This window comes from Symphalangus syndactylus, chromosome 23, assembly GCF_028878055.3.
Source record: "Symphalangus syndactylus isolate Jambi chromosome 23, NHGRI_mSymSyn1-v2.1_pri, whole genome shotgun sequence".
Classification (NCBI taxonomy): Eukaryota; Metazoa; Chordata; class Mammalia; order Primates; family Hylobatidae; genus Symphalangus; species Symphalangus syndactylus.
Window position 1 is genome coordinate 13,685,975 of NC_072445.2, and position 22,553 is coordinate 13,708,527.

At 38.8% G+C, this 22,553-nt stretch overlaps 1 protein-coding gene across 4 annotated transcripts in view; it reads right to left on the reverse strand.

The window, feature by feature from the left end:
* Nucleotides 1-22,553, reverse strand: part of KIF6 (kinesin family member 6) — a 381,205-nt gene that overhangs the window by 325,021 nt on the left and 33,631 nt on the right. Inside the window, exon 4 of one of the 4 annotated variants that reach the window (XM_055263867.2) lies at nucleotides 20,417-22,298. The exons of the other annotated variants lie outside the window; for them this stretch is intronic. Within the exon in view, the coding sequence (XP_055119842.1) occupies nucleotides 22,193-22,298 (106 nt within the window). The 3' untranslated portion in view covers nucleotides 20,417-22,192. Of the gene's footprint in view, nucleotides 1-20,416; nucleotides 22,299-22,553 lie in introns of those variants that run through there. 4 annotated transcript variants of the gene reach the window in all.

Genomic DNA, 22,553 nt, shown 5'->3' on the forward strand with positions numbered 1-22,553 from the left:
TTTTAGCTAATGGTGAGAAAGTAACTTGAATAAATTTATTTTTCAAAACAATTTTTTTTTACTTAATACCTGTACAGCCATTTGATTCATGAAACAATGGATAAAATATGTTATCTTAAAGCATTCGCTTAGATATCTTGTGGAGTTGCAAAAACAGACTCCACAGAAAAATAAATACATAGGAAAATCTAACAAAACAAACCAAGTTAAATATTTCAAAGGTCACTTTTTAATTACTTTACAAAGGGTCCATCATGTAAACAAAGCCCTACTCCACAAGTCATGCTACCTCCCGCAACACCACCACCACTCTGATTCTAAGAGGAAATGGCTAAAATCATTCAAAGAGTTCTTTACTCTCTGAATACTAATGTTAAATAATTTTCTGTGAGTGTTATGCAAAGCACACACATATGGATTTATCCAAGACATAGAGGCTCTCCACAGAAGTTAAAAACTGACCTGCATAATTCATCTAAGTTTCACGTCTTTGAGGTGGTGAATCATTTCCTTTGCTTTAAAATATTTTCCACATCTCACATAGGTCCATTCTCAGTTTATTTTCTTTTGAAAATGTTACCGTTCATTCATAGCCAGCTACTTTAAAAGCTTTAATTGTAATAATAAACTCTCAGGTTTTTTCTGTCATCTGATTTCTGTCACAAAGGTACTTAGGCTTTGTACCTCAAACAAGATGTTAAGAAGTACTGTTCCCCGGAATAGAATAGACATATTTAGACCTCATGCGGGGCAGCACAAGGTGGGCGGCACCTTTGGTGATGCAGTGTGGAGTCTGCAGTAACTGGTGTGATTGAGGCAGGGCAGAGGTGGGCAAGTGCTGGCTGAGCTGGCTCCTGAGTATCTGGGCTTGGACTCCAGCATATGCAGACTTAAGGAAACATTGCCAGTGATGGCAAACCACATGTTGCTTGCTTATCTTTCTTTAACATTGCTTTCCTGAGAAGCCCAGGCAAGAGTGAGTGTAAAGCAGATGGCCCACTCTCCTCAAAGTCACTGGGAAAGGGTCTTTTAATGGAAAAAGCTACCAGGCATCAACTCAGATAGGTGAGAAGGTCCCTATACCCGTGACAACGCCTTGAGCAGTCCATGAAGCTCTGCCTCACTCTTTCCATGACAGCATATGGCTACTCTGGGCGCGGGAGAAGGAATAGAAACCCCAGCCTCAAAGAGAGTTTGGGGAACATCCAAGGAGAGTAACTAGATCTCTACAGTAACAATTTGTTAATATGATGACACCTCATCATAATGCTGTTTTAGACTACAGATATTAAGGCAAGGTGTTTTCACAAAGTTCAGTTAATCCTTGAATGATGCAGTCAAAGATCTGCATATAACTTTTGACTCTACAGAAACTTAACTAGTAACAGCCTACTGTTGACTAGAAGCCTTACCAACAACATAAACAGCTAATTACCACAAATTTTGTACCATATTCTTACAATAAACCTAGAGAAAATATTATTAAGAAAATTATAAGGAAGAAAAGATATTTATTAAGTGGAAGTGGGTCATCATACATAAAGGTCTTCATCCTCATCTTCACATTCAGTAGGGTGAGGAGAAAGAGGAGGTAGAAGAGGTGGCATTGGTTTTGCAGACTCAGGGGTGGGTGACAGAGGTGGGAGAAAATGGTAGTAAATAGGATCCTCTGCACAGTTCAAATTCATGTTGTTCAAGGGTCAACTGTACTTTGGTTTATTGACTTTAGGGTCTGGCTCACTCAAAAAGTGCTCTGGGTGTTACCTTTAGTGAGTCCTCCTCCCTTAGAAATAGTATATCAATATGCAAATCTGTATTACCTTCTGCCTCTGGCTGTTTGAATAAGGGTAGGCTTCGAGCACCCTCCCCAAACCAACCATATGAGGGCACTGTAGAGGTCACCTATAATTCACACCTGTAGTTCATTAGTAGTTAACACTTAGTTAAACAGCTTTAGGAAATAAACTGCATTATGTCACCACTTATCTATAAAATCACTAATTTGGTTTTTAATTCCATATGTATTGTGCACCTGTCACATACAAAGCACTTTGATAATTACTGTGGGAATATATCAATGGATCAAGACAGGATTCCTGTCTTCAAGAAGCTTATAGTCCATTTGGCGAAATGATGCACAATACACAAGACAAACTACTAAAGACACAGACCAAATGCTGAGAGAGCAAAAAAGGAAGAGTGATTTACTTCTGTTGGGGTGACTGGAAGTTTCACTAAGGAAATGTGCTTTAAGCAGGATGTGAAAGGATTTACAGTATTTGTAGAATCAATATTTGCAATGAATGTCCCATTTTTAGCTGCCTCAACCCTCCCTGGATGCAGACATTGGATTTTGCTGTTTTCATCAAACGACTGCAATGCCTGGAGAAATCTATAGACTTCTCTAGACTCTAGTGATAATAATATCCAACAGCAGCTTCCTAGTTATCTCTGTGAGGGTATTGGTGTGAGGGTCTAGCCCGCTTCTATTCGAGGCATTGGTGCCTGAAGCTGAGGCTGGCAGGGGAAAGGAGCCCTGCCCTATGTTCCTGATGGCCAGCTAAGGCCTACATTGCTATGTCATTCCTGTTCAGCTCATTCTCCAGGCACTCCCCACTACTGTGCTTCTCACACCATCCCAGACATCTCAAGCTGACATCCCTCAATGACAAAACTCTGTATCTGAAGTCCCCACATCTGTGTTTTGTTTTTCTAAAGCTCTACCTTGCTTTGTCCCTAATAATATAGCAGGGCTTTTCAAATTATGTCATTTCATTCAACATTGTTTTGTTATAATATTGATAAGAAAAAAGACTGATTCCTGGCCAGGGCCACTGTCTGTGTGGAGCTTGCAGGTTCTCCCCATGTCTTTGTGGGTTGTCTTTGGGTACTCTGGTTTCCTCCCATACTTCAAAGATGTGCATGTTAGATTCACTGGTGTGTTTAAATGGTCACAGTCTGAGCGAGTGTCAGTGTGTGAATGCGCCCTGTGATGGAATGTTGCCTTATCCAGGGTTGGTTCCCACCTGGTACCCTAAGCTGTTGCCAACCCTCAACTGGAATAAGCAGGAAAGTAATTACCTTACATGTTTAACATTAAAAGTGTTTTGATCTTTATTTAGATGTTTGGTGATAGTTCTGTGACCAGAAATATGGCGTAGGAACTTGACTTTTTTATTTTAGAGACAGGGTCTCACTATGTTGCCTGGGCTGGTCTCAAATTCTTGTGCTCAAGTGATCCTTCTGTCTCAGCCTCCCAAAGTGCTGGGATTACAGGCATGAGCCCCCACGCCCAGCTAGAAACTTAACTCTTGTTTATATCAGTTAGCTTATGGTAACATTGGTTTTGTTACACGTTTCGTTTCCAAGAACCTATCAATGACTTTCAGGACTTAATGAATGCTACTACTAATAATATAACAATCATTTGTTGAAAATTTACCATGTGACATAATATGCATAATCTTAGTTAATATTTACAACAACCCTATGAACTTTTCAGAAATCTTTTCAGAACCAACTCTACTTGATTTAAGCAGTATATTAGACAGCTTGGGTTGCCATAACAAAATACCAAAGACTGCGTCGCTTAAATGACAGAAATTTATTTTTCACATTCTGGAGGCTGGAAAGTTCACAGTCAAGGCTTGACAGGGTTTGGTTTCTGGTGAGGTCTCCGGCTTGCAGATAGCTGCCTTCTGGCTGCATCCTCACATGAAAGAGAGAGGTTTCTCTTTCTCTCTTCCTCTTCCTATAAAATCTCGGTCTTATCTGATTAGGGCCCCACTCTTATGACCTCATTTAACTTTAATTACTTCCGAAAGATCCTACCTCCAGATATAACCCACACTGGGGGTTAGGACTTCAACATATGAATGGAGGAGTGGAGAGATGACAAAATTCAGTCCATAGCAAGTAGAAAATAAATTGGTTGAAAGAAACTAGAGTAGCTCATAAAATTTCCAGGAAGTTTAAAGTGCCAGCTCAGAAAATAGGCAGGAGCAAAAGGAAGTGAGGTAGCCAGAATCATACCCAAACCATGACCAGAACCATTCTGATAAGGACCCTGTTGCTATCACCGGCTGTCAGCCACTGCTGCCTCAAAAGCCAAATGCTGGCATCCGCCACCACCAGCAGCCTTGGTATTCACTTTCCCTGCTTCTGTAAGTCCCAGTTCAACATACCAGGCACCTGATTAAGCAAGCTTAGGTTACAAGTAAGCAACCTAGCTGCAAGGGATGCTGGGAAAGACAAGACTTGGGCTATTTTTTAGCTTCTATAATGGAAGCAGGCCCTACATCTTACCAAGTCTCATATAATACAGAATATTCTAATCATGGGGAAAGGTTCAGATGCTAGATAGATGCCCCTCCAAAGGACAACCAACGCAATTATAATCTCCTATTACAAGTGGTAAGTTAACACTCAGCATATATATGTAAATAATTAAACCAATTTCATGAAATCTCTAATTATGTGCCATGTACTCCAATATTCTGTATATGTTCTATTTTACATCACTAAAAAGTTATGATCATGAGCAAGTAAGGTGAGTTTATAACCTACAGGAACATAAATCATAATTTGAAAAACAAAAGACTAAGATTAATGTCAGAAGAAATGGGAAACATTTAGGAGGTTATCCCATTATCAGCTGAGAAAAGATAAGGGCATGGACTATGACACTAAATATGAGAATAAAGCTTTGGAAACAGATGTAAAATGCTTCAAAGAGGAAATATTGACAGATTTTCCTGATTAATGAATGTTGTTGTTTGGGGTTACAGTGAGAAAAGAGTAAAGGTAAGATCCAAAATTTCTAGCCCAGATAAAAACTTAGTGCTTAACTAAATTAAGCTCTTTCACTGAAAACTGTTTGCCTAACAAATCTGGAAAGGCCAATAATAAAAAATGAGATGAAGTCTTAGAACAAGTAGAAAGACTTGGACAGGAAAGTCAATATAAGGAACCAGGCCAAAAAAGATCACATTGATATGAGACTATCTGGTACTATTCTTTTGGGGGAAATCTAAGGTTTAGAAAAGAAAGGGAGAATTTTGAGAAAAATAAAATTAACCAAGGGGGAAAATAGAATAGGAATAAAAAGGGAAGAAAAGAAAATCTGAAAGTAATATTTGTTTGATATTTTAGCACCCTTTACTGACATATATTTTAGGATTTTAAAATACTTAAATGAATTTATTAACAATAGATTATACAGAAAAGATATATGGAAAAATTAGCCTTGTGAAACTTTCCCCACAAATGAATTGTATAAATTCAACTGGTATGTCTATGACTTAGCAAGAACGGAAAAAGGACAGGTGCCATAAGCTATAGATCAGTCGTGTAGAAGTTGATCCTGAGCAAAATGCAGAAAGAGATGATCATATGAGTGGCTTTTTTGCTTACCTGAATTTTTCCTCTACCGGACTATGAGCATCACAAAGGAAGGAGCTGTGGCTTTTTCTTCTTTATATCTCGGATGCATACCGTATACACAAAGGCCCAGAGTGTGCACTTAAGAAATATGGGCTGAACCGAATTGAACTGAGCTGAGCAAGTTCACTAAGAACAAGCCTTGTGGGTAAAATGTGGAAATGTGAACTGAAATATACAAACAGAGTTGGAGACATCTGCAACAGTTTCAAAGAGTTCTGATCAATATCCACTGACAGGGAAATCTTCAGTGGCCTATTCCTGGGCTATGTACATGAATGGCTCCTGTTTAATATTTTTACCAAACAATTATGGAATACCTAGATAATATGCACATCAAATTTACAAATGACTTAGGGCTGGGAGGTGAAACTAACATACGAGATAACTGAGTCAGGATTAAAGACAAAAAAGCTAGAATGAGAGAACCAAACCTAACAATAACAATTTAAAAAAGCAACAGGGATCAATAAAAAGTCAGTCCTGCAGCATAATAATAACAACAAACAAATTAATTGCATTAGTACAGGAGAGGGAAATGTAAAATGACTCAGACTTTCAATTCTCCCACTACAGCTGTCCAGAAAGCCTAAAATCTCTCCTTCTAAAATCTACTTAGAGATTCTGGATAAAATATAATATATACTCCTTTTAATGCATAAATTTGCAAAAATGTAAGGAAAATATCTAAGGACCCAAAACAAAGAAGTAAATGAAAAGCAAAATAAAATCTTATAAGCTAATCCTGGGGCACACATAGGAGTATGGGATGGAGAAAGAAGCCTGACATCAGAAACCAGGGTCTTAGGCCAATAGGGAGTGGGTAATTTGAATTGAAGATGGCTTTACAAACCTGAAGCTATCACTAACAGGAATGTCAAAGAAATTTGCTTTTCTGCCTGAACTATGGGTAGGAAACGAAAGTCTTCCTTCAGCATTTGTAATCACTGACTCTATCCGTGTACATAATTGAGGTGTAAATTTGTACTACCCAAATGTCATGCAAATCTCAATCACAGAAAGTAATATAAAAAGTGGTTTGAGGATGACTAGCCCGGAAGCAGCAGGCAGAAGCAAAAATAAATTTAGTCTATAGTGATATGCCCATAAACCAGCAGAACAGGACTCCAATAGACAATGTCCCACCAAAGATGAGCTCACAATCTAAAACAACAAAACCCACAAAAACACAATCCACCATAAAAGAGTCAGCAGGTATAATAAAGAGTGAGTGTAGACCTACAAGAGCTATCACATAAGACTATATAATAGACGTGTTTAAAATTATTAAATACCTAAAATAAGTTATAAAAAATAATAACATAGCAAGACACTATGAAACACAAAAACAGATAGGAAAAAAAATGACCAAGTAGAACTTCTAAAAATGAAGATATCACCATTGAAATTTTAAAAACTCAATATAAGGGTTAAATGGAAGATTAGACATAGGTGAGAAAAGACTTAATGAACTAGAAGAAATATTTGAAGAAACTACCCAAAAGGCAAGAAAGAGCAATAAAAAGAAAGAAAATATATATTTTAAAGTCTAAGGGATAACACTGAATGAAAAGAAAAATGTATGTTTAATATGAGTTACAGAAATAGGCACTACAGAGAATGGAGGAAAGGAAATATGCAAAAAAAAAAAATAGCTGAGAATTTTCCAGAATTGGTGACAGACATGAATCCTCAGATTTAGGAAGCACAATTAGTTCCAATTGGGATGAATAAAAATAAATCCACATTGAGATGCATCATTGAGAAACCATAAAACACATACACAAAGTAAAACTCTTCTAAAAAATGCAAGAAAAGACATTGCCTGAAAAAGGCCAATTACACTAAAGCAGACTTCTCAAAAGCGAAAGCTAAAGAGTGATGGAATCATATCTTCAACGTACTGAGAGAACATGCTATCAACAAGAATTCCATACCCAGCTAATATGTAAATCAAATGAAATAAATAATGAAAGAGTTAATCATTAATAGACCCTCTCTCAAGAAGCCATCAAAGGATGTACTTCAGGAAGAAGGAAACTGAAACCAGAAAGAAGTGAAAACAGGCAACACTTAGCAAAGAAACTAGGATAACACGGGGGACAACCTAAACATGCACAGATTTTTTTAATAAAATAATAATTACTAATGAGTCATATAAAAACAAGATATAATTAAAACATTTAACAACAAAAAGAGAAAATGGGAGGTATGTGATTAAAGTTAATCATATATATCAGATGAGTAGAGATATTAATTAATTTTAGACTTTATAAAGTCAAGTATGCTTACAAATTTTTCACAATAGCCACTAAAAGAAAAGAAAGTACAAAATTTCCAAATAATTAGCAGAGAAAACAAATAAGGAAAAGTTGGTCAGCAAAACAGGCAGTAGGAAAGGTGGGAGAAAAAAGAAAAAGGCACAGAAAAAGAAGGTTAAATTGAAAGTAAATATGATAGAAATGATTGCAAATGTTGACAAACCACTAAATTGACTAAAACTTGAATAAAAAGTAAAAATCATCCATATGTCATTTATAAAGAGACTCAACTAAAGCATAAGGATATAAGAAGCTTGAAAATAAAAACAAAAATATATATTTTTACATATCCCACTTAATGTAAAGATTCACACATTTTATTGTGATCATATCAAAATGCTTGATTACTGAACGCTGGCCCAGACCCTTTGTTGCTGTTATATAATATTCTGTACTGTGGGCTTTAGATAAGATATAGTAGACCTATAACTTTGTAAAATAGACTTTAAGATATAAAGAACTGTTAGAGATAAAATCAGTCATTACATAGGATAAAAGAGAAGATTTTCAGGAAGGTAAAACAATCCTAAACTCATAATATAACCTCCAAATATATAAGACATAAATTGACAGAATTACAAGTAGAAATATATGCATCTGAAGGTTTTTAACACATCTCCCTTGGTTCTTGATAAATCAAACAGAAAAAAAATTCACATGGATATAGAAAATCTAGACCACAAAGTCAACAGATTTGATCCAAATCGATAAACATGGAATATTGCAGGAAGTTTTTTAGTTATTAAAAAGACTTCAAACAATTTTAAATTGACTCTTGGAATCAGGTATCAGGTGGAGAGTTTGGTCAAATGACCTGTAAGATCCCAGCTAACTCTGGGATTGTTTAGTCTACTTTCAATAAATATTTCACTTACAGATTTAAAATATAGGCCAGGCTTTTCTTTTTTCAAAACTGGGTAAAGCTCTAGGATGAGTTATAGCTTGAGGTATAAACCTCAACATTCCCACTGTGTTCCACTTTGAGTTTGGTGTGGGGTGGGGATCACCAAGCTAAACCCAAAGAAAACTTCATGGGTGTAGCCCAAAGGGAACCAAATCAAACGAACCAACAATTTTGCACAAATTCCCATGAGCCAAAACCACTGAATTTCACTCAGCAACAAAGACCTATATTAGACCCCCTCATCAACTTGAGCCAAATTTTCCTAAACCTCAGACATGTCAGGACACTGTTAAGTTTGAAAGATGAGCAAAAGGCTAGATTTTAAAAGAATTAACTTGAAACTGTTCAAGCTTCTATAGCATTTTGGAGTCTTTACTATAGAACATTTTGGAGTCTTTACCATGGAATAAAATAACTGAAGAAATAAATCATAAAAGACCCTAGTACCCTCTTCCAGAGAGCAGTATTTCCTCCTAGACATTCACCACAGCAGAAAATACAAAAATTACATACTGATGTTCAACAAACAAATGACAGCAGCATTTTAAAAGGAAGAATAAGTTACAAAGCACACGTTGAAATAATATGTTGGGCTAAATTTACGACTAACATCTTTGTAAAAACAGACTTGGCCCAAACATCAATTTGTATATACAATTAGAGTTCTGTTATTAAAAACAGATAAAGACAAAAGGGAGCCATCATTTAATTGGTACTAACAGTACCTACTTGTGTGGAAAACAGTGCTGTGTGTACTGATACATGAATTCACATGGCCAAATTTATGATATCTCAGTCTCTTTTTAAAGAGTCCAGTTAATCTGCTTACCTCATATCATTTTTAAGGGATGCATTAGGGCGGTATTATCTTCACTGATGCTTACCTTACCACCAGGGGTGAGGTACCTAGAAATGGAACAGTGGGGGACAGGGCAAGGAAGATGGAAGAAAAGGTAACAGAGGAGTCATCTGTCCAGTGGGATTTTAGATCCTTTGGCTTCTTCTCAAATTCCCTTTGGCTTTTGAACATGTCATTCTCTCTCCATGGAATACTATCCAGAATGTCCATGTTTCTGAATTGGAGATCAGCCTTACAATCAATGCATAGATAATACACGGCAGGGTTTCTTTTTTTTTCTTTTTTCTTTTTTTTTTTTTTTGAGATGGAGTCTCACTCTGTTGCTCAGGCTGGAGTGCAGTGGTGCAATCTCGGCTCACTGTAACCTCTGGCTCCTGGGTTCAAGCAATTCTCTTGCCTCAGCCTCCTGAGTAGCTGGGACTACAGGCACATGCCACCATGCCTGGCTAATTTTTCGTATTTTTTTAGTAGAGACGGGGTTTCACCATGTTAGCCAGGATGGTCTCAATCTCCTGACCTCGTGATCTGCCCACCTCGGCCTCCCAAAGTGCTGGGATTACAGGTGTGAGCCACCATGCCTGGCTGGCAGGGTTTCTTTTCTTACATGGAAGCTGTTATAACCTAACAGTATATCTTAAAAGTTCTGGCATCTCAAATAAAACAAGTATAGTTAGTGTTTTTGTTTGTTTGTTTTGAGGCAGGGTCTCATGCTGTTGCCCAGGCTGGAGTGCAGTGGCGTGATCTCAGCTCATTGCAACCTCCACCTCCCAGGTTCAGCAATTCTCATGCCTCAGCCTCCCAAGTAGCTGGGATTACAGGGGCACACCACCACACCTGGCTAATTTTTGTAATTTTAGTAGATACAAAGTTTCACCATGTTGGCAAAGCTGGTTTTGAACTCCTGACCTCAAGGGATCCGCTCACCTCAGCCTCCCAAAGTGCTGGCATTACAGGCATGAGCCACCATGCCCAGGTGTATAATTAGTTTTTAATTCAGCAAACTATCAGCTTCTTAAGAGCAGATATGGCATTTTAATATTTGTTAGTAACTCCCGCTGTACCCATCATAGCTCTGGCTTTCAGTGACTATGCAATGACTGGCTTAGATAGGCCTTCAAACAACTTAGAGTTCAATACAATAAACAGGGGAACGCCAACAGAAAATTCACTAATGCATATATGAAACTGTAGAAGGCAAATGCATCAGCTACCTTTCTCACGGACAGATAGTGGAGGGAGACATGATGGGCTTATCAATGAAGACCTTAATCTAAGAACTAAAAGAGAGAGAATGCAGTTTAACAAGCAGCAAAACAAATACCCCATCCTACTCTGACTACTTGACAAAGACTAGAAATAGGTGGTCATTAAGCCAGCAGCTTTGCTAAAAAGGGCAGTAGAAGATGTAGTAAGTGGTTATAAAAGTAAGGCAATAAGCTAAGGCAGCTACAGAAGTGGTGCTACCATTCCATAAACATGTATTTAAAACCCTTTTTGTCCCATTTTATTAGGTAAAATAGAGAATAGAAAGACTGCAGGTGGGGAATGCAAAAGTGAATAAAACAGTGCTTGTCTTTAGTATGGTCAGTGTACAGGACACAGGCAGATAAATACAATTACAATATGATAAAGGCCACGTATCAACTACTTTGGGTACAAGGAAGAGGGAATAAATGTGTCTGTCTGAGAAAGCCAATAAAAGTTCTTAATAAATGACTTCAAACAGTAATTCCATGCTGAGAAGTTGAGTCTGGGCAAATAAATATATAAAATAAAATAAAAAGTAACTCAAGACATTTTTATACTATAACATTAAGGCAAAATTTTGATGCTCCGATTTGAACACAATGACCATTACAATGAAGGAAAGATCTTCATAATATAACCAAGCTGTTTCCATATTTCAGAAGAATACCCAATTAAAAGCAAAAACAAAAAGACCTTCACTTCTCTATTTACAACAAACTGTCAACACCAAATACTTCACTATAGGAACTGTATTCTGTTTTGTTTTGTTTCATTTTCTGGCCCTTGTTCATGTATATTTTCATGTATAAAAACAGCACCTGAGGATGTAGCTTTTTATGCTACAAAAAGTAGGAGAGAATACTATTTACCTTAATGTTTTAAAAAATAACTCTAGAATCTTTTCTTGTCAACAAATCATAATTGCCTTTTAATTTTTTTCTCTTCCTCAACTACCCCCACTTCTTTCAATACTCAAATCCTTCAGCCAGAAACAAACAAAAAACCCAAAGCCAACATTCCATGTAAAATATCAGAGAGGCTAGAGAAGAGGCCGGAGGTTCACTAGATAGATCTCACTTCTTATTTCAGAGTCAGAACTCTTCCCTTCCCAATTCCACGGAGAAATGGACAATAAGCAGTTTCATCCTTAGTTTCTGTGGACTGGAAATGCAATTTCTGGCCCTGTGACAAATTCCACTATAACAAAGCCAATAGCGTGCCCTGTGGAATTCACTATAATGGGATTTTAACTGTATTGGCATTATGTACAAATTCAAAGAAAAGTACATCTTAGGGAATGATGAATGTAGGAAGAATTACATGGGTATGTAGAGTTTGGAAAATTTACCATTTTTTTCTTTCAGAGAAAAAAAATGCTCATCAAGGGGAAATACTGAATTCAGTCAACTTACTCATTCCACAGATATTTATGAATACTTACTACATATCATGTATCAGGCACTGGTCTCACTGCTAGGAATGCAGTAATAAGAAGACAGAAAAGAACCATGTTCTCATGGAACTTATGTATGAATCGGGGAGACAGATAATAGATAAACAAGAAAACGATCAGAAAGCATAAGTACTGTTATGCATCACTAAACAATAGTGATACATTCTGTGAAATCTTTCATTCGGAGATTTAGTCCTTGTGTGAACATCATAGCATGTACTTACACAAATCCAGATGGTTTAGCCTACGACACACCCAGGCTATATGGGCATAGCCTGTTGCTCCTAAGGTACAAACGTGTGCAGGATGTTATTGTACTGAATATTGTAGGCAACTGTAACACAGTACTAAGCATTTGTGTCTCTAAACATATGTAAATATAGAAAAGGTACAGTAAAAATACAGTATTATAATCTTATGGGATAACTTTTGTATATGTGGTCTGTCAATGATCTAAACGTCCTTATGCAGTGCATAATTGAACTATGAAGAGAATGCAAATAAAATAATGCACTACAATGTGACTAGATAATTTCTTTTTATTTTTTTTTGAGATAGAGTCTTGCTCTGTTGCCCAGGCTGGAGTGCAGTGGCGCAATCTTGGCTTACTGCAACCTCCACCTCCCGGGTTCAAGCAATTCTCTTGCCTCAGCCTCCTGAGTAGCTGAGATTACAGGCGTGTGCCACCATACCCAGATAATTTTTGTATTTTTAGTAGAGATGGGGTTTCACCATGTTGGTCAGGCTGGTCTCAAACTCCTGACCTTGTGATTCACCCACCTCAGCCTCCCAAAGTGCTGGGATTACAGGCATGAGCCACCGTGCCAGCCGAGACTAGATATTTCTATTTTTTTTTTTTAGACGGAGTCTTGCTCTGTCGCCCAGGCTGGAGTGCAGTGGTGCAATCTCGGCTCACTGCAAGCTCCGCCTCCCGGGTTCACGCCATTCTCCTGCCTCAGCCTCCTGAGTAGCTGGGACTACAGGCGCCCGCCACCACGCCCGGCTAATTTTTTGTATTTTTAGTAGAGACGAGGTTTCACCGTGGTCTTGATCTCCTGACCTCGTGATCCGCCTGCCTCGGCCTCCCAAAGTGCTGGGATTACAAGTGTTAGCCACCGCGCCTGGCGAGACTAGATATTTCTAATGCAATTGGGAGGTCAGCAAAGCCTTTCTGAGGAGGTAACAGTAAAACTGAGACCTAAGCGATAAGGAGGAAGGACACTTAGAGATAAGGTAACAGGCCAAAGGGCAAGAACAATCTTGTCTTATTTTAGGAAACAAAAGAAAGCTGCTGAGCCTGGGCAAAGGAAAGGAAGAGGTAAGTCTGAGAGGCTGGTAGAGGCCAGATGGCAGGGTTTTACAAACAAGGTAGAGTCTGAGTTTTATGCAAAGTTTGACAGAGCCTTTATAGCACTTTAAACAGGGGGATGACTGGATATGATCTGCATTTTTAAAAGCTCATTTTGGCTAGTGAGTGGTGACTGGACTATAAGTGGCCAAGAGAGTGAAGGATTAGAGGATTGCTGCAAAACTGATTAGGGTGGCAGTAACGAAAATGGAGACAAATTGATTGATTCGGGAGATACTTTAGAGTTCAATGGACAGGACCTGCTGAAGGGAGATGAGGAAAAGAGCAAATCAGAATGACTGGGGCCATTTACTAAGAAAAGGATAATTGAGGGAGGATGGATTTGGATAAAGAGGGTCAAGAGTTCCTTAAAATAGATCAACTTTTAGATGTTCATAAATACCCAAGTGGAGATGTCAAGAATGTGACTAGATACAGATGTCTGGAGTTCTGGGGAGAGTGCAGAGCTAGAGATACAGATTTGAGAATCAATGACATAAAGATTATATTCAAAGTCATGGAACTGAATGAGATCATAAAGAGATCAAGAAGAGAAGACTTGGTCCAAGGATGGAGGCATCAGTATTAAGGGCTCACGAAGGAGAGGAAGAATAGGCAAAGAAGACAGAAGAACAGCCGAGTGGGTAAGGGAATAGGATAGTGTGTGTCCGTTTGGGTCATCCTCTGGAAATCTGACACCAAGATGGAATTAGATGTACAAGAGAGATATAAAAGAGGAGGAAGCAGGATTAGGTGATGAGAGGTTCAGACCTGGTGTAGATCTGACATCTGTGAAAGGAGACAGGGATAGAAGGATTAGACAGGAAGACTCAGTTCTAAGAAAGACTTGACCTAGTCAAAGGGGAGTTTGGATTCAACATTGCCAATTAGAAGATTCTCATGTAATGAAAGAATGTTGCAATTCTAGTATCCCCATCATGCTCAGTTATTGACTGGGAACACTCCAAGGAAGCCTGGATTGTGTTTCCACTGTGTTCAATCTAGGGGTATGGTAGCTGAAGGCTGCTAGTCAGCTCTTGCCCTGCAGCAGGTACTCATGAAGGCAGACACAGGACACTTCCATAGCCACCACAGTGTAATGTTATGAAAATTAAGAGTAGGCCCAGTGCAGTGGCTCACGCCTCTAATCCTAGCACTTTGGGAGGCCAAGGCAGGTGGTTTGCCTGAAGTCAGGAGTTCAAGACCAGCCTGACCAACATAGAGAAACCCCATCTCTACTAAAAATACAAAAATTACCTGTAAACCTAGCACTTTGGGAGGCCAAGGTGGGTGATCACCTGAGGTTGGGAGTTCGAGGCCAGCCTGACCAACATGGAGAAACCCTGTCTCTACTAAAAATACAAAATTAGCTAGGCGTGGTGACACATGCCTGTAATCCCAGCCACTCGGCAGGCTGAGGCAAGAGACTCACTTGAACCCGGGAGGCGGAGGTTGCAGTGAGCCGAGATCGCGCCATTGCACTCCAGCCTGGGCAACAAGAGCAAAACTCTGTCTCAAAAAAAAAAAAAACACAAAAATTAGCTGGGAGTGGTGGCAGGTGCCTGTAATCCCAGCTACTCTGGAGGCTGAGGCAGGCGAATCACTTGAACCTGGGGGACGGAGGTTGCAGTGAGCCGAGATTGGACCACTTCACTCCAGCCTGGGTGTAAGAGTGAAACTCTGTCTCGAAAAAAAAAAAAAAAAAAAGAAAATTACGAGTAAACAAGTATTTTAAAGAGGAGGAGGAAGAAATTTAGCCCTGTCAAATGCTGCTTAAAGATCAAGTAGGACAAGAATGGGCACATGACCATGCTTTCAGGCAACATGAACATCACTAATTAACAAGCAAGGGCAGTCTCAGCAGGGCAGAGAAGACAGAAGCCCAGTTGGAGAAGGTCCAGAAATAAATGGGAAGTGAAGTACAGGCAAGAGGACAGACAACTCTTTTCAGGTAGTTTTTGTGGAAAAGGGGAGCACAGAAATGGGAAATAGCTAGAAGGGATGCGAGTAAATGAAGGTCATTGTTTTATTTTAAGAGAGCAGATACTAGAATGTACTGATGAGAATGATCTCATAGAGTTGGAAAAATCAGCGATGCTGTGGAAAGAAGAAAACTGCAAGTGCAATATACTTGAGATGGCAAGACAACAAGGCCTTAGGAAGCAAATGGAAGACTGGCCTTTGGCAGAGACAGTAGAGCTCTGACTACAGTAACAGCAGGGAGGCCAAGGAATTCGGTGCAGATGCAGGCTGGCAGATATGATGTGGGAGAATGGGGCTGTACTTGATCGGTTGGGTCTATTTACTCAGCGAAGTATGAGGAAGCTGAAAGTGAGAGCAAGGGAAGGGAAAGTAGGAAGTTTGAGAAGAATCAAATTGGGAAACAGTCATCTCTGACAGTGAGAAGGTGAACATACCAGAGAAGGGAATTAGGACTGTAAGGCTGCACTGAGTGCCCATTTGAAATATGCAGGCATGAGTCTATAGTGAGTTCAATCATCTGAGTTAATATTTTACTCCAGCAATATTCAGCAGCCCAGCCATAGAGATAGAGTAGGTGGATGATCGAGTTTAACCAGAGGAGAAATTTAACCAGGAAAAGAAATGGAAGGCTTAAATGGTGTTTCTTGACCATGGGTCCAACCCCACATGGGGCACAGTAGTTGCCAGCAGACAGAACTGATGGTTGAATGGTCATAGCCCCTCCAACTTTCCAACGCTCTAGAAAAACTTCTACTCCTATTTTCCCCTCTGTTTGGGCAATCTCTTTATTTACTTTTCCTTTGTAGCAAATTAAACTCACAGATACTGAAGTTTTTAATGAATACAATGCAAAAACCTGCTGCATAAATCTACTTTTGTTTTAATTGATTTTTAATGACTTGTTTTGAAATTTTATTCTTTCATAATGAGGGTTGGATTTTAAACCATCTCTGTACATAAATATATCTTCTTATTTGGATGGCAGATGAAAGAGTCTTTTGATGAAAATAAACAAAAGAACTCAACATGACATCTTCTTAAGTCTTTGCCAGGACAATTGAATAAATCATATTTTGTAAGGTGTTTAGCTTAATAGATCTGTCTGGATTTCAAATGTTTGTAAAATGCTTTTTTAAACAAAAGGCACTACCACATTGATCTTTTTTTGGCAATTTGCCTTGAAAAACAGATGCAACCAGAATTGCCCCTTTTATTTTAACAAACCTTTGAAAATGCACTTAAAATATACTTTCTCTATGCAAAAACATTTGATGGAAAAGATGCTAATTATGCCAATCACATGGCAAAATGGAAACTTTTTAATAAGCAGCTTTCTCTTATAGTCTTATAGCTATAGTTTATTTCAGAATAAGTCTTAAATACAACACCAAGGTAAGTAGTTTGAGAAAATATAAATGATTGCTTGTGTTCACAGATGCGATTTTCTGGCCAAATTCCCTAGTTTGGCAGTTTTAGCCCATGGTAATATCAAATGGGATTCCAGGCAAGCAGAGTGAACTGCAAAGAAACCCTCGCTTTCTCTCATAACCTAACCCCCCACATTAGAAAAAAATGACTGTGAACAAATTTGTCAAAACCAGGACCTTCACTATAGAATAACCACCCAAGACCTAAACCACTCATTCTATTGTACTCTTTTTAACAATAAGAACACCTGAATCATTAATGCATGTTTTTTTCTTCTTTGAGCTCCTAGAAACCAATTGCATTTTTAAAGCTAGTGTATACCTGAGACCAGTATAATTATAGGCTACTCTCTATGACATTTTAATGATCCAAAGATCCCAAAATAAAGAACAGGGCTGGTTTTTTATTTTTAGTATTTTAGCATGAAGAAATGAAGCTACACTTTAGGAGGCTGCTGTGTTGGAAGAAATTTCAGCTGCCAAGTAAGTCATCTAGAAGCAGTATTCTGTAGCAACCCAGGATACCTAGAGTCCAGAATCAACATACTGCAGCTGCATTCAATGGCAGCGCCACAACACAAGCACAAGAGGATGGAAAATGTGACCGGTTACACCACAGATAAATATGGAAGACAATGAACAATGAATAATGAGTGGTGAAAGTAGGGGGCAGGGCAGAAGAAGACACATCCCCCAACACAAAGCAGACAACAAAATGATGACTACACCAGTTCTGGGAATGAATGGACAGGACCAAAATTATGTAGAAACTAGGTCATTCTGAGAAATGAATACTAACGCCCAATATCGGGCTCTTAAGAAAAGAAAGAAGCTAAATTTGAGACTTTGAGATTTCATATTTTAAAGAGAATACTTGGCGAAGAATTGTTCTCTAAAAGGGCTGAAAGTAATAAGTAAAATTTGAACTTCTTATTCCTTAACATCAAAGAACATCATTCTTTCATCCTTTCCTGGGTAAAAGGGAAAAAATAATCAGCATCTTTTGAAGTATGCAGATGAAAGGGCTAGGTGGGGAAGAATGATAATTTGGGTGATCAACCTTATCTGTCATCAACATGATTAATTTTAATACAGTTTGTTAGCATAAGTATTCCTATAGCAACAATGTAATAACTGTGTTATACATATTATCATACTTAGGTTAAAATCACGTAGGCTGCAGCCAGACTTTCTGGGCTCAAATCCTGGCTTTATCACATATTAGCCACGCAACCTTTGCAGGTCATTGAGTGTAGCTGTGCTGCACTTTCCTTTTCCATAGAATGAGGATAGTTTTCTAGTTGAGAGGATTATTTAATTACTCCACGTAAAGCACTATATCAACAAGGACCCCAATAGGAAATAGAAGGCATACTCCATTCATAGAGGGTCTTGTGACAAAGATGTGTGTGTGTATACAGGGGAACCACAAAGAATAGTGCTGAAACCTGGGGCTAGCAGTAGATTTGCTAACCCCCATAGGACTGAAAGGTTACTGGAATCCAAAAGGAGTGAGAAAGTTCTACAGAATAGGTGGTCTTGAGAAGGAACCGATCTTCAGTCTGGAGAAACTGCCAATCCAGGGTGACCTTGCAGGGGAGAATGCAAGGGGGAAACATATTTTGAGTTCACTGCCCTCCCCTCTGATCTCCTGCTGGGGTTTCCCATTGGCTGACCCCACTGGGAGGCCAGAGGGCAGGAAGCAGGTTACTGAGCCCACACAGGTCAGCCTACCAGGACAGACAGCGGATGGAGAAGGGAAGACAGGAGATCTCTTCACGGCAGGGCAAATGAAGAGATCCCACTCAAGTACTTCACTGTACGGGGAACCACCTGATGACTAAACATCTTGCTTTTGCCAAATATATATCGCTGTAATGAATGTAATTACATCATATTAATCAGTACCAGTTGTGAGGATAAATGCACCGAGACAGAAGTTCACATGAATAGAATCCTATTTTCATTTGATAGATATCAGCCAGGAACTCATTGTTTATTCAATATATTATGGCCCAGAAGAAAAGAATGAGAAAAGAAGTACTACAGGAACGAGTAGTAGCCTTTCTCAGATTTCCCAAGAAGCTGCCACAGTATTTTGTAACCAAGCCAAACCCACAAAGAGAAGTGTGGTAAGGTACACCTCCGAGACATATTCCCCAGAGCCTTGGGCTTGTGCAATAAAAACAAATGGAGAGTCATGAGGAGGAAGTGGAGAACTGTATACAATCTGGCTTTTTATTTATTGTGAATAAAGATGATCTAAGTCTGAAGGATATTCACTGTAGAAAATTCTTAGAAATAGCAACCTGCAATCCACTTTCTTAGCTCAACACTTAGAAATATAATGTCAATCCAGCCTGGGTAGCATAGTGAGACTCCATCTCTATGAAAAATAAAAAGTTAGCCCAGTGTGCGCTACCACATCTGGATAATTTTTTATTTGTAGTCCCAGTTATTTGGGAGGCTAAAGTGGGAGGATCACTGGAGCCCAGGAGTTCGAGGCTGCAGTGAACTATGATTGCATCCCTGCACTCCAGCCTGGTGACAGTGTGAGACACTATCTGCAAAAAAAAGAAAAGACAAGGAAAGAAAAGAAAAGAAAAGAGAAAAGAAATATAACAAATATGAAAATATATTAGTTGATTTGAGATTTGATTTAAAAATGCAAAATGCAGCTGGGTGCGGTGGCTCATGCCTGAAATCCCAGCACTTTGGGAGGCCAAATTGCTTGAACCCAGGAGTTCCAGGCAAGCCTGGGCAACATAGTGAAACCCTGTCTCTACAACAAATATGAAAATTAGCTGAGTGTGGTGGTGCGTGCCTGTGGTCCCAGCTACTTAGAAGGCTGATGTGGGAGGATCGCCTAAACCTGGGGAGGCTGAGGCTGCAATGAGCCCTGGTCACACCACTGCACTCCAGCCTGGCTAACAGGGTAAGAACCTTTCTCAAAAAATAGTAATAATCATAACAATAATAAATAAAAATGCAAAATGCAAGAATTAACAAACATCAGGTCAGCCATGAATTCTGCTGTCATATAATTTATTTTGTTTTTTGTTTTTCTTTTTTTTTCGGAGGGCCAGGGTCTCACTCTGTCACGCAGGCTAGTGCAGTGGCACAAACATGGCTCACTGCATCACTGCAGTCTTGACCTCCTGGACTCAAGGATCCTCCCCACTCAACCTCCCAAGTAACTGGACCCACAGGCACGCACCTCCATGCTCAGCTAATTTTTAAAATTTTTGTGGAGACCGTGTCTTGCTATGTTGCCCAGGCTGGTCTTGAACTCCTGGGCTCAGGCAATCTTTCCACCTCAGCCTCTAAAAGTGCCAGGATTAAAAACTTCAGGTGTGAACCATCGCACCCAGTCAATATAGGTTAACAATAATGTACATTTCAGTATACATTTGGTTATGAAGCCAAACATAATGAAAGATGCCATTTTAAATTTTATTTAAAAATCACATTTTTAATTATCTAATTAATTCAAATACAAGAAAGTGTGTGTCATTTGTTAAATAGGGAAAAGTCAAAACATTTCTTGCTATTTATATAATGTGAATATTATTAAATTTTATTAGGATAAACTATATAAAATTTACTAACACAGTGATATAAACTAAAATAATGATTCCTTTTATCTGTATGCCAAATGATTACATAATTTAAAACTTCCTGAAGGGAGTTTTCAATAATATAGTGAACGAGTGAGAGTATCTGAAGGGGTGATAGGCACTGATGCAAAGTAATGATGTCAATGGCACTAGGGAAATAGGAAGAGGACAATTCTGGAAAGTTCCCGCATATGAGGCCTTGAATAAGGAACTTGTACTTCATTCTGCCGACAATAGTAAGTCACCGAAGGAGGGAAAGAGTAGAATTGGTACAATATTCTGAATGATTAACCAGGCAGTGCAAGATGGCCTGGACAGGGAGCATCTAGAGCAGGAGGCTGGGTGGGCAAGCGGGTGGGCAGAAACCTGAATGAGGGCAGTGTAGGGAACAGACAAGCAGGGACAGACAGGAGGGAGAAGGGGAAGGGGAGGGAAAGATGAGGAGGGAAGGAGGGAAAGATCCCCCCTGTGGAAGAAGAATGAACAGGACTTGTTATTGGCTAGGACAAGAGTAAGGGAGGACTCAAGGTAACCTAGGAGTGTCAAGCATAATAAACACTGCTGTGCCACCAATAGGAGAGTGCTCAAGAAGAGTGGCCAATGGGGGACTGCAGGTAAGCTGAGAAACCAACATAGGGAGAACAGAGCAGGATCCAGATGGAAATGGCTGCAGGCAGAGGAAAATGCAGCCACAGAAGAGGGTCCTCTGCATAGTTCAGTCCACTGATGGAGATGTGAACTTCAGCAAAGGAAATTTACAGACAAGGTCGCAGGGATAAGGGTTTTACATAGGGTTGTCCAATAAAATACAGTTAAATTTGAATTTCAGAGAAACAATGAATAATTTTATGGGTATGACCCATGCAACATTTGGGACATATTTATACTAAAAATGTGTTCACCATTTATCTGAAATTCACATTTAACTGGGTGTCCTGTATTTTTCAGTTCCTAAATCTGGCAACCTTGTTGGTTGGTACTGAATTAGGAGATAAACTTCTGAAAGAAGCAAACTTAGCCGGAAACAAAGCTCCATGTAGTAAGGATAGTAAAGAGAAATATTTCTGAGAGAAGAGGAAAGGAAGAGAGGCTAAGCAAAAAGATAGATGCATTTGAGGTAGCAGAAAGGGAAAAGCTCCCTTATGATAACCTTTCTCAAAAAAAGTCAGTGTCGAAAATGCTCAGTGTGGAGTTAAATTAAGAGCCTAAGGGCAAGTGAATATATCAAAACTTCTGCTCACTTTTGTAAGTTATATTTCTTGGAGGAAGGCCAAAGACCTTGAAGTTCCTTTCAACCCTAGGTTTCTGTGACTCAAGCTTTTCATGTATAAATGTTTCAATGTTTTTTGCTATATAATTTTTTATATTATTAGAATTTCTATGTATGAAAACAGAACTGTGTTATTTAATGTAGCCATATAAGTGACAATCTTATAAAGATTGCTTGGTGGTGATTCCATTAATAAAAAGCAAAATGACTATTTAAGTTTTTATGAGAAAAACATGTTTACATAAGTAAAATGCATAATTAAGAGAAAAGCTATTGTTAGAAGAAAATATTAGCATCAAATGGAACATTGAAAATCTGTCGGTTTAAAACATGCCACTTTGGGGGAAAATACTATATAACTGCACTGGTGCCTCATCCTGAAGACCTTGGGAACTGCAGACTTGCTGGGTTGATCCAGTTCCTGCAGGACTGAGATAGAAAATAAGACAGGAATTCTCACTTCTTACAGTCACCATGTAACACCGTGGCCAATTTAACAGAATACAGGATACATTTCTATTAAAAATCAAAAACAAACCAAAAGGCACAAACCAAGACTAACATGTGTTAATTAACAATACAAGGGAAAACATTTGGAAGATACTACTCCAGATAAAAACATAGATTTCTTCACTTGAACCTGGGAGGCGGACCTTGCAGTGGGCTGAGATTGCGCCACTGCAC